The 12,693-nt window shown below is 39.8% G+C and overlaps 2 protein-coding genes across 4 annotated transcripts; both read right to left on the reverse strand.

Annotated features, from left to right (window-relative positions):
• Nucleotides 1–5,878: 5,878 nt before the first annotated feature.
• si:ch211-12e13.1 (uncharacterized) lies at nt 5,879–9,137 on the reverse strand. 3 transcript variants are annotated; one of them, XM_056294579.1, is made up of 5 exons: nt 8,749–9,137; nt 8,462–8,625; nt 7,751–8,005; nt 7,279–7,452; nt 5,879–6,236 (listed from the first exon to the last, which is right to left on the reverse strand). In XM_056294579.1, exons 2-5 carry the CDS (start codon nt 8,601–8,603, stop codon nt 6,040–6,042), a joined length of 768 nt encoding a protein of 255 aa, XP_056150554.1. In that variant the 5' UTR covers nt 8,604–8,625; nt 8,749–9,137; the 3' UTR covers nt 5,879–6,039. The 3 variants fall into 3 exon arrangements, with proteins under 3 accessions (XP_056150554.1, XP_056150546.1, XP_056150538.1); XM_056294571.1 differs by having other exon boundaries at nt 7,763–8,005; nt 8,745–9,137; XM_056294563.1 differs by having other exon boundaries at nt 8,745–9,137.
• Nucleotides 9,138–9,422: 285 nt separating this feature from the next.
• Nucleotides 9,423–10,688, reverse strand: LOC130124129 (immediate early response 3-interacting protein 1). Its single transcript, XM_056293558.1, has 3 exons — nt 10,543–10,688; nt 9,850–9,951; nt 9,423–9,756 (listed from the first exon to the last, which is right to left on the reverse strand). The coding sequence occupies exons 1-3, from the start codon at nt 10,631–10,633 to the stop codon at nt 9,701–9,703; spliced, it is 249 nt and encodes an 82-aa protein (XP_056149533.1). The 5' UTR covers nt 10,634–10,688; the 3' UTR covers nt 9,423–9,700.
• Nucleotides 10,689–12,693: the final 2,005 nt, after the last annotated feature.

A 12,693-nucleotide genomic window follows, 5' to 3' on the forward strand; every position in this document is an offset into this window, starting at 1 on the left:
CTTGGTTGATTCCTTGACTTGGGCAATGCCTTGGGAGTTCATTGAAGCTACCAGTCTAGAAGAGAGATCAGTCATTGTCATCACTTGAGGATTGCCAAAAAGCTCCATCCTGATGAAGAGGAACAGCTCATTGTATGCCTTATTCACAGCAGCTTCATACTGGGCTGCAGCATCATCATCTTCATTGCTGGCAACCTCTCCTTTGGAAACCTCTTCTTTGGTGTAAAGTCTATAGCATGACCTGTGGTAGTGCCCTTCAGCTGCTACAAGGTCTCTACTCACAATGGCAAGGATTCTGCTGTCCCTTTTCTTTGTGGCTGCACTCCTGATCTTTGCATCAGCTCGCAGTTCTCGACACTGCACCAGTACTTCTCTCGTATTCTGTCTCTTGGAATATTTGCTGTTTTTCTGACAAAATATGCACTCTGCATCATAAGTCCTAGATGTACTTGGAGCATGTCGAGCTACTCTCTTAGATTGTTTCTCTTCAGCAGAGACACAACTTTTCTTTTCTTTTGCAAGGAGGCCATCAAGAATTTGCTTCATAGTGAAGATACTGCGACACTTTCTGTGGTAGTAGATTGCTGGAATCTGTCCCTCAGGAATGTCTTTTGCCAGTTTCAAAACTGGTGCATGATTTTGTATCTGAGCTGCCCTGAGCAGAGTTCTCCATGAGTCGACACTTTGTAGTGAAACCAGCTTATCTGTATCATCAGAACAGTGGATAATGCACTCCACCCGTGGGCGCTTTGGTATTGGGTAAAAACTTGCTTGTTCACCAGTGGCCATATTCAGTCAGTTTTCACCTGCCACATACAAACAAATACATGTAACTTAGGTGTATGACCACTACTAAAACAAAGTTTACTTTGCTTCACCAGCGTCATATTACCATTATTTATCTTACATAGCCACAAATAGATACATTACCTAGTTGCTATGCAACAGCTGTATTTTGTCCACATGAGGCCGCTAAAATCAACACAAGATGAAAGTTCCTCGTAGCCACTTTAACTAATCATATTAACATATACATTAAAAGAACATGCTAACATTATGGGAAATTAGCTTACAATCTTCTCCAGAGTGAGACAAGAAGATAGATACCAGTTTCCTCTATATGTGTTTAGTAGAAAGCTATCTGGCTGCACGTTAGCCTAGCTTAGAACAATGAATGGAAGTACACAGTACTGGTTATCCTTGGTTGTTGGCCAACTAAGAACTGTCCCAGAGTTTAAGCTAGGCTAATCAGTACCAGGGGTGTTGAAATGCTATATTTGTAAAAATCTGGGCAAATACACAATCGTGAGAGGCACAGAAACAGGTTTCCTGAAAGAAAAATGAAATAGCTGCTGATTTGGAAAGGTTATCATGTATTATTTTACTTCTGTTAGTGTACCAAATAAAATGGCACCAGTGAAGTTGTGTCACCTTGGGTGATATCGATATCTGGTCTGACCCATGGACTAACTGGCTTTGGTCTAGTTAGTTTCTTAGTAATAATGCCCTTCTAATTTAAGGTTCACAATCACCTCACACAATGAAATAGTATGGGTATATTATACATTTCCTGAATCTTTACAGTCCAGTTTTTGTGTTTTGTGTCCCTGATATTCCTAGATGCCACAGGGCTAAAAGAAAGTATATAGTTTAGGCGAACATTGCAGAAAGATGTGTGTTATTGACGGGTTGAAGAGCTCAAGTGACCTCTATATTTTTGAGAAATATCCACAACAGGGCTTGAATGAAAGCTAAGAAGGTCCCCTTTAAAATGATACCAAAGACAATATTATAGAACATTGAAAAATGTCCTGACCATGAGGCTAAACCAGGATATGCACCAGCGTCTAAAATGCAATTTACTTTAGGGGGTGGTTAACTTCATGAGCTGATAACTGTGATACAGCTGCCACTCAGGAATGGTTATCATACCAAAATATCATCTACAGACATGGATCCTTTCAAAAATTATAAGTAAGTTTTGCCACCTTGAGTGTACCGAAATAGGAAATTTTGGGCTCTGGCCCATGGACTAATACTATTATGAAACGATTACAGGCATGATGGTGAAGCTCTTTATGGCTCGCTGCTAAAGCTGTTTTTCATTAGTAGTTTACAGAATTGTGAAGCTATCCAATGAAGCTTGACTGACAGACTTCCCCAAACAAATCTATGTTGTGTCAGAATCAAAGCTTTCCGTCCATTCTTTAAATTATTTGGATCATGTGCTTAGTTTTGCATGTTTCTTCAAAATAGTTTGGGGGTAACACCAAACTCTGGTGCAGCCATTCTGTCCAGACGGCCCACGCAAAATCCACAGCCATGCATGTTACCATGGTAACTACTGTTACCCTTTCACATGTAGGTACCGTAAAGCCAGGTTGCAGCAGATCTCTTTTCATGACAAGCGTTTATTTTTAACTGTCGACTGGTACAGGGACGATATGCTGCCATTTAGTATTGGCCTCCAGAATAAATAAATCAAAGGGTACTTTTAAAAGAAGCAAAAAATAACTTCAATACCCCAAGGATTGGTTCTTTGAGGCGATTTGAGACTGCTGGACTCCTCTAAAGTGCAGAAGGAAGAAAGTTAGAACTATGGCTACTTCCATTTCTTTTCTCTCTCGCTCACTCTCGCTCTTGCTCTCTCTCTCACCCATGTCTCTCTGACAAGCCCTCCCGTCACTCAGCCCCGTCCCCCAACACACACACACACACACATACACACACACACATTTTCAATGAAGTAATGAATGTCGCCCTTTTGGATTGTGTAAAAAAAAAATTTAAATGAAGAAAAAAAAATCATCACCTTCAAAGCCGCTCTGAGTGCCTGAATCTAAATTTGGCCAGATCATCAAAGATGCTGATGGGACACGAGCCTGCAGCGAGACGTTCTCCAACAACAGATTAACTACGACTCTGACAAACTGCCATCGTGTCAAGTTGACAATACTTTGGTCTCATGTCCCTTTTTAAACATAAAGTATTCCAAAGTGAAAACAGTGCTACATTGTATTGGCATAAACACAGGATCCTTCAGGCATGATGCCTTTTGATGTAAAAAAAAAAAATCAGATAGTTAAACCCCCCCATCAGTGAATTGTTTCGTTTGTTTTGAGAAATATGGGATTCTCAGCCTGAATGACAGGTGACATGTTGAGAGTAAGGGATTTTTTTTTCATCATAGGTTTACATCCACTGGCACTGAGTCAGACACCCTCAGTGGAATACACTCCATACAGCGGTTTAGCAGATTGGTCCTCTTACACTCGACTGACTCCCATACATGACAGATTCAGGACTCTATAAATGAATAATAACATTGATGTACATGTTTAAGAGGTGAGGCAGTCAGGGTACTCCACCTTATTGTGTGGCGGGAACAATAGATGAAAGATATGCACGATTTTTTGCACAAGAATTTTTTTGCACAAACAATCTTCTTTTGTAGATTCGGGCCCCGTGAGGTAATTGGGAGGGGAAACTCTACGGCCATAACAACTTCATGTGGAGGGCAAATGGCGAGATTTCAAACATAATTTATGTGTTCAAGCTCTCTTAGAATTCGAAATAAAACAAACATGGATTTTGCCAAAGAGTTTGAGGTAACACTTTAGTATGGGGAACATATTCTAAGTAAAAAAACTTAATTACTAGTGAATTAGTAATGATCAAGATGTCACTTTAGTATGGGGAACATATTCTAAGTAACAAAAACTTAATTTAGAGTAATTTAACACTATTAACACTTGTACTTCTGTGTTTTGTTATGTAAGAACAGACCATATTCATTACGTGTTAGTAAGGGAGAATAACTCTTCTTGTGGTACTACCACCTTATAAAGTCCATACTAAGCAAAGCATATTGAGATGGTACTACTAATAAGCAATAATTCTGAGGTTATAGAGGGAAAACTCATAGTTAATGGCTTACTGGTTGTATAATAAGGCCATGCAGAATACGGCATTAATAAGTGCTTAATAAAGACCAATGAAGAGCCAATATGTTGCTAATTTGCATGCTAATACGCACCTAATTAATGGTGTATATGTTCCCCATACTAAAGTGTTACCGAGTTTAAGTATCTAATGCAAACTGTGGATTAAGTCCTGGCTTCAGTGAAAAGTTATTCTAGCGAGCTGTTTCTAATTCCTGAGACGGTCTCTTCGCCCCCATGACCCCCACCCAAGAAAGACAAACAAAAGCATTCCCAACACTGAGGGAAATTTGTGCTTCTTGGTGGGCCATTCAATTAATAGCCAAATAATAATTGAGTTACTTAATAATAAAAATGACAACGATTAATCTAAATGACCACCTGTATAAAGAAAGTTGTGGTGAAGCAAATGTAAGCCCATTAACCAAAGACCAAATTTGGACTGAATAACTTTGTCACAAAGCCTATCTGAAGCCCATCATGTAGAGAGACAAACTATTATTATGGAAGTAAAATCAACCAATTGTTTTTTTTCCCTCCGTTAGTGGTGGAAACGATTTAGGTGGTCTAATTTAGAAAAAAAACTGTATTGCTGTGAACTGTATTGCTGCCAACTCCGGCAAACACAAGTAGTTATCCGTCATACTGATCTATGCACCAGCCCATCTCAACAGCATGACAAGCAAGTGCAACCAACAAAAAGGCATTATTGTCACACACTGAATGCATCAAGACATAGTGGATATTGCAACATCAAAATCCAGTAAGAAATCAAATACAAAATAATAATTTTACCAAAAGTCTTACCTGGATGAAAACTCACTCAGAATGGAAGAAACCACATGGTAAAGGTGAGATGATCCAGCCCGTGTCAAGCTCTCTTGACTTCTCCAGCGATGTGGAAGCCTATGACCAGAGATTCTCCAACCCCACCCAGTCTTACAAATGGCAACATCCCACCCTGCACATACAGAGGCAGTCATTGGATGCTCCACTTATTACACAAACGTTCAAAGTTTTTTTTCCCAAGCTTTCATTTACTCAGGAAAGGTTTTTTTTTTTTTTGCTGAGCTATTGTCCTCTCTCAAAGTATCAGCCCAACTCACAAACATACAGTTACACACCTGGAGGGTCTTCTGCTGTTGTCTATTCAACTGCTTTACACTTGACACATCTTAATATTTTAATCAGGTGATCAAGTGATAACCATCAATGTTAATTTGAAATAGCAACAACATAGTATTAAGATGGTTAGTCCACTACGAATCCCTGATTTTGAAAAAGTGACACAGGCTCTTACAAAACTACAGATGTCAAATTATAGTCCTGTTTACAGAATAACAGAGGAATTTAAGATGATTAAGTGATTCAGCCAAATATAAACATATACAAAAATATAAAATAATATACAAACACAGCACTGCACACAATGCAAAGTAATGCATAATTTATGTATATAACCTGGTGGAAATTAACTTTCATTAAAAAAAGACCGAGACCTTTAAAAGATAAGGTGATGTTAAGTATACAAGAGGACCATACTAGTAACATTAATGTCCAAAATGCTAATGTTTGTATGTTTGCACACTTGACTAACTTTAAATTTGGAATATGATTTAGGTAATCCAGACAACATAGCACAACCCCATCACTGGTTTTTGGTCAGTGGCATCCCAGTAAACTACAGAGAACGCTGTACATATTCTCTGGGCTTTCCTCTCGGTGTACTTGTGGGAACATGCTAGGAACAATCTGCCTGATTTCTCTACAAAATATCGTGCTAGTGCACGGAAGTATGAACAGCCCCTTCTCTTAGTGCCATGCCCTGAATGCAATATGATAAATAATACAAGAGGACAGACTTCCACATACATGGAAGCAGCGACAAGGAATATCAGAGGGATCAAATATTGAAGAGTCTTTATTCCCTGTAGAGACCATGTCTACATTTGCCCCATCTTGTACCTCAAAACAGTGTCAATATAGACCTATGATGTACAACGAAGAAAACTATTCTAATAAAAATCAAACAAAACATATATTTGCATACAGCATATTTATTGTACTTTGATAGCAGAATGAATAATATATGGGTTGTTCAAGTCCTACAGATTAAGCCTTCCACGTGAGCAACCCTGGTTCTTTGTTGTTCCATCTGGAAGCTGAGGCCTTGGCCAGAAGACTGCCCATCCTCAAATGCAGTCTCCCAGATCTTTATCATCACTTTCCCAGATACTGAATCAGTCTCCTTAAATCGGGCAGTGACAGAGATGGGGGCTCTGATGGCTTCAACTCCTGTTGAAAAAAACAAAATGATAAAGCATCAATGTCAACCAAAAATATGTGCCTGATCCATATAGGATTCTAGGAATCAATACTGTGGGAAGGAAATCAAAGATATACAATGCAGGCCTATGCATAGATAGTATTCTCTTCCACAAGCAGTATTATACATAGAACTTAGAATGCTCTGGATGCAACACAATATGGATAAATCATGTAAGGCTTGTCGTGGCTACTGGGTACGTGCCCCCCCACCCCCGCTCATCCACGCCTTTCTTCCATCACGTTCACCAACCCCTGCAGTATAGCTACCCTGGCTCTTCACCAATTCATCGCCAGATTGTTGCCTGAGCTACAGTTGGTAGTGAAATGCTTCAGGCCTCTCTAATTAGTTAGAGATTATTCCTGGTGCTTTATTTACCTGTTTTTCCCATGTTATACTGTACTAATCGCCGTCTCCTCCCGTGCCCAGGGGCATCTCTCACTTGCTTATCTGTCTGCCTGCCTTTGCCAGCAATCTCCCCTCTTGTTTTGCCATCATTCCCCGCTTCCTTTCGTTAATAAATCCATCTAATTTATTTACCTTCAAGTCTATGTCTGCACTTGAGTCCACTCTGCAAATCATGACAATGCTCATGTAAACCAATGTTTCCTCCAAAGAATGCATTGGTGAAAAATGCAAAGGAAAAAAATCTGGATTGTGTGCATCATATTTGGCGTAATATTAAATAGGAAAGTTCACTTCAGCTGGACATCCATATCACTGTTGTCATTATCAACCCTCATCATTACAGTTTTCATGGTTTTGTTTTCTTCTTTTGCTATAAATTAACATTTTCAGGGACCTGTTATGCAGCGAGCAAGTTTAATGATCCTTGGGACGAGGATCATTTTTCAAAACCCATTGCACAAATTTAAAAAAACGCATGATAATTTGGAAGGGATCATATGGATCCAGTCATTCAGAAAATGATCCATATTACTCTCACAAGACAGAGAGAGACAGACTTAATTCCACTATACTACCAACATGATGACATAGAACTCCATGTACCTTTGTGCTTTTCTATTTCAGCCAGACAGACAGACAGCATCCAGAGACTGGGAGAGGTGTGGCATCTGTAGCCAAGGAGCCTGGCTGGTAGGGTGAAGAGCTGATGTAAGGAGTGGCCAGGAATTCTCATCGCTACCTTCTTCACTTCCTCTGGTGTGGGGATATCTGGCTGACCTGACAAATTTAAAGGAAAATGGGACAAAGTGCTGGCTCTACATTTGAGTTTTCTACTCTGTTTCCCTCTCTGTCTTCCTTCTGTATTATCTTGATAAAGAAAAGGATGCAAAGGGCAATGGACTGCCCAGTAACTTTAAAAAGATAACATTTTGGTCATTGTTAAAGTAACATCTTTTGTGCACAATAATAGACAATTTTGAATGTAGGCTAGCATAAAAGAAAAAAAAGAAAATATGGAGTTACGGGGTACTCCGTGAGTATTAAGGACTAGTACATTCTGTGCAAAAATGCTTACAACAGTTCTCACTCTTGCTTTCATCCTTGGGTACGGGTCTGGGTGCTCTGTGGAATTTGCTCTTGGACAGTAATGTCAATACACTCTGCCACACCAGGTAGTTGGAATGGGAGGTGGCAGAGAGTGAGACGTCAACCTCCACCCCAGCGTCAACAGGACGGTACTCCAGGACTTGGCCGTACAGAATGAATGGGCCCTTCTTCAGCTCATCAATTGGCTGCAATGTTCTCAAGCTCTGACGCACACGAACTAGACCTGGACGATCAAGGGACAATCACTTTCACTGTCATTATTGCTCCTACCACCTCTACGACTGTACTAGGATAAGGAGGCAAATATTTATGAATTTTTTAACAAGTGTTTTCCTTTTCAATCCTTATTTTTCTGGGCTGGTCAGTGAGGACAGAAATAAGGACAGCATCACAGGAGATTGGGGTTAATTTGAGCTAAATATCTTCCACATCATGTTACTTTGTTATTTTTCTTTTACATGTACTGCTTTTTCCATTATGTTTTGTTAAAGGTGATCTATGTGCATAATCAGCAAAGTCAGATTTTTTGTGTACACTTACCTGGCAGTTTCTAATTATAACAGTTTCTACTTCAGAGACAAAATGGGAATAAGGGAAAGAAGTACACATCCAAATTAAGCATTTTAAGGGAATCTACTGGATGAGAATGTGATTCTGTGATTTTGAGTGGAGGTCTGACCTGCAGGATTCAACCTGAAATTGCTTGCAGTTAGGATTATAAGCATCAGTCTTAGACAGAGAATCTCTGGAAAACACAGGGGAATGTCTCTGTATTCACTGTCTGGGTAGTCCCAACCATAACCTGCAGAATTGCAGAACATCCTCAGCAGTGAAGTCTCCAGCCTTGAACAAAAAACAGATTGAGTGTAAAGAATACCACGAGGGGGGGGGGGACCATCCAGTTACAATAGTTTAGAAATAGACCCGTATTGGCTGAAATAGCTGTGATTCGATAGGCTCACCTACAGTTCAGGACATTGTAGGCAACATCAAACTTCCCCTTCGCATTACTTGGGTACAAGTGGCCTTGTTTTCTACAAAGTGCGTTAATTACATATTTGAAGTAGAGATAACCGAAGCTCGGAAGCCTACCGTCGTAATTCACCGCGTTTGTTTGCAACGTTTTATGAGAGCGATAAATATGAGCGTAAAGTAGAAAAACGGAACACGCCGAGACAGATATAATAATGCAACTCTGTGCATTTCCCATTGATGCTACATTTAAACGCTAATATGTTAGTGGTAATGTAACTAAACTGGTAAAGTAAAAACACAACAATACCCTGTGTGCGTATTTGATTATATCTGGGCTAAAGCTATGGGTATAATGAATTACAGTACGTTTAAAAATCCGGAAGGCAAAAACAAACAACGGGGGGGGGGGGAACTACGGCGATTGCATTGGGACAAATGGGCGCCGTCGCCTAATAGGACATTATACAGATCTAATTAGAGTTACGACTTCAGACATAAATATTCGTGTGTGTGTGTGTGTGTGTGTGTGTGTACATCAGTTTAACTAACTTCGGTACAATTAAATGTTATAAAGCATCGTTGTAGTCAAGCCGCAGCGAAAGACAATTTTTGAAAGGAAACATTTGAAAGAAAGAAACGTTGTATTGTTGTATTGCATATGAATATCTGAATCAAACAGTAAATGGGAATGCCATCAATGAGTTTATTTTACAGTTAAAAAGTTCAAAATCTGTGACTGAACAAAACAACCATAGGCACTTGTTTTTGATAACAGGGCTGTGCTATGAACAAGAGTTGACAAAACATGTCCGCTGAAGTTTAGCTGCTAACATTGCCTATGTTTGTTTCTTGGTGACGCTGTAGGGTCCCTGAGGCCATGGAGACATTTTCTTGACAGTGACTTGTTCAGTCAATTTTACTTGAAGTCCTTTCTTCACTCTCTTCAGCCAAACAGTAGCAGGAGCACAATGCAGACAGAATTCACTGCTATCAAGGGCACTGAGGAGCAAAAGGGACATTACCAAAAATTAGTGTTTCACTTCTTATACAGTGCGTCTGTATTTTCTCTCTCCGTGGATTGGACACCATTACCTCTCATCACTGTCCTCACAGAGCGGATTAGGTTCATCATCTGGATTTTGATGCCTGGTTCATCCCCAAAACCTCCCACACTTTGATCCACTCCCCAGCCAACTAAAACGTAGAGACTGCAATATCAGTTGTGTTTGTAACTACATTAAGACAATAACAGAACAATGCCAAGTACAGCGGGTTATCAGATAAAGTTGAATCAGTTCATCTGGACACTACGTTTATTCCCAACTAAATCAGGTTAGTTGAGAAATGACGACACAACTATAGATTTACGGGAGTATGCCCACTAATGTAACGGGAATAGCATATGCCCTCCAGCAGGCGTTCAACATAGGGCGAAACGGAATGTCGACTAGAGATTCCGTTTTTAATCTCAGAATCATTTCCATTTGAGTTGTTGTTAAATGTCCTGCTTTTCTATAATGTAGTTAAATCAGTCAGATGCATCCTTAACAAATAAATTCTTCCAAACGTGGGCTAGTTTCCACAAACTAACAGAGTGATTTCTAATTTCAGGTGGGTTTACCCTCAATTGCTTAATCTTTTGTGACTGCTGAAGTAATTTAGGATGGGTTTTGCCTGACTAGCTAATCTCTGCTACCAGGATGCTATCTAGCACTAGCAGCAGCTAACTGAGCTGGAACAAGTCAAATAAAATAGGGCATCGGTTTACCAACGACTGTCACTTACTTTTACTCAGAAATCGTTCTTCGTGCAAAACAGCGACAGCATTTACACACAAAATTGCAGCTTGAATAAGGGAATACAAAGTAAAAGCCATGTCTCTATAGCTACCTTTAGCAGTATTTACGTCTGACGTAGTGTACGGCAGCCGATGAAGGACATACTGCACAAAATGCGAAATCACCTGTTCATAGGTAAAGTCAATGGATGGATATTAGACAGGAAACGTGGTCTATATATATGTATATATATATATATATAGATGTATATATAGGTGTATGTATATATAGGTGTATGTATATATAGGTGTATGTATATATGTGTGTGTGTATATATATATATATATATATATATATATATATATATATATATATATATATATATATATATATATATATATAATTCATTCATTCATTCATTATCCAAACCGCTTATCCTGCTCTCAGGGTCACACACACACACACACATTTTTTTCGTTCGTTCATTCATTCATTCTTTCATTCGTTCATTATCCAAACCGCGTATCCTGCTCTCAGGGTTGCGAGGATATTCAATTCAATTCAATTCAATTCAAAACTTTATTGCAGACTCAGGGTCCATAACAGACAAAGACAAATAGGTAAAAGACAATCCCTAGACAATACACAGAGTAAATACAATAAAATTACATAAATGGAACAAGTCAGTGTGTTAAAAAAAAGGCAGCTATACCAGTGGTCCCACTGCCGGGATTGGTAGCATGTGGCACTGAATCTTATATTAGTCAAACTGTTGATGATTACATTATCAGAGTCATTAAGCCGGCAAATAAATTTACACATAATATTTCTTAGAAGAGCCTGAAAGGTACTGACTCCTGCAGCCACAAACATTTCACTTGCACTACACCATCTAGGTCTTTTTAGCAGTGTTCTCATGGCATCATTATAAGCCACTTGAAGCCTCTGTAAGCTTGCTTTTTTATAGTTTGACCACAGGTGTGCAGTATAGAGTGTTGTACAATATGCTCTGAACAGAGACATCTTCACACTAACTGAACACATACCAAACTTGTGTGACAGAGTGTTTGCTTACATCATGCGGCATTGCCTATAAATATCATCATCGTCTGTCATTTGTTCAGTAATATAGTGCCCAAGATATTTCACCTTATTACATACCCCAAGATTATTATCAGACAATTTAAAATCAGGAAATTTTAGATGATTGACCTCTTTGGTTCTGCATATCATGACAACACTCTTACTAGCATTGTATTTGATATCATGCTCCACACCATACACAGAACATACACTCACCGGCCACTTTATTAGGCACACCTGTCCAACTGCTCGTTAATGCAAATTTCTAATCAGCCAATCACATGGCAGCAACTCAATGCATTTAGGCATGTAGACATGGTCAAGACAATCTGCTGCAGTTCAAACCGAGCATCAGAATGGGGAAGAAAGGTGATTTAAGTGACTTTGAACGTGGCATGGTTGTTGGTGCCAGACGGGCTGGTCTGAGTATTTCAGAAACTGCTGATCTACTGGGATTTTCACGCACAACCATCTCTAGGGTTTACAGAGAATGGTCCGAAAAAGAGAAAATATCCAGTGAGCGGCAGTTCTGTGGGCGAACATGCCTTGTTGATGCCAGAGGTCAGAGGAGAATGGCCAGACTGGTTCGAGCTGATAGAAAGGCAACAGTAACTCAAATAACCACTCATTACAACTGAGGTATGCAGAAGAGCATCTCTGAACGCACAACACATCGAACCTTGAGGCAGATGGGCTACAGCAGCAGAAGACCACACCGGGTGCCACTCCTGTCAGCTAAGAACAGGAAACTGAGGCTACAGTTCGCACAGGCTCACCAAAATTGGACAATAGAAGATTGGAAAAACGTTGCCTGGTCTGATGAGTCTCGATTTCTGCTGCGACATTCGGATGGTAGGGTCAGAATTTGGCGTCAACAACATGAAAGCATGGATCCATCCTGCCTTGTATCAACGGTTCAGGCTGGTGGTGGTGGTGTAATGGTGTGGGGGATATTTTCTTGGCACACTTTGGGCCCCTTAGTACCAACTGAGCATCGGGTCAACGCCACAGCCTATCTGAGTATTGTTGCTGACCATGTCCATCCCTTTATGACCACAGTGTTCCCATCTTCTGA

Source organism: Lampris incognitus, chromosome 1, assembly GCF_029633865.1.
Source record: "Lampris incognitus isolate fLamInc1 chromosome 1, fLamInc1.hap2, whole genome shotgun sequence".
In the NCBI taxonomy this organism is placed as follows: Eukaryota; Metazoa; Chordata; class Actinopteri; order Lampriformes; family Lampridae; genus Lampris; species Lampris incognitus.

Excerpts from the sequence above, each read along its gene's own strand:
- si:ch211-12e13.1 (XM_056294563.1), bottom strand. The coding sequence starts at position 8,992 with ATGGGAAATGCACAGAGTTGCATTATTATATCTGTCTCGGCGTGTTCC. Across the intron at positions 8,006-8,461 it reads TTTCAGGTTGAATCCTGCAG|GTCTAGTTCGTGTGCGTCAG; the intron begins GTCAGACCTCCA and ends TTGATCGTCCAG. Across the intron at positions 7,453-7,750 it reads AAGCAAGAGTGAGAACTGTT|GTCAGCCAGATATCCCCACA; the intron begins GTAAGCATTTTT and ends TAAATTTGTCAG.
- LOC130124129 (XM_056293558.1), bottom strand. The coding sequence starts at position 10,633 with ATGGCTTTTACTTTGTATTCCCTTATTCAAGCTGCAATTTTGTGTGTA. Across the intron at positions 9,952-10,542 it reads AGAACGATTTCTGAGTAAAA|TTGGCTGGGGAGTGGATCAA; the intron begins GTAAGTGACAGT and ends TCTACGTTTTAG. Across the intron at positions 9,757-9,849 it reads TGTGAGGACAGTGATGAGAG|TGCCCTTGATAGCAGTGAAT; the intron begins GTAATGGTGTCC and ends TTTGCTCCTCAG.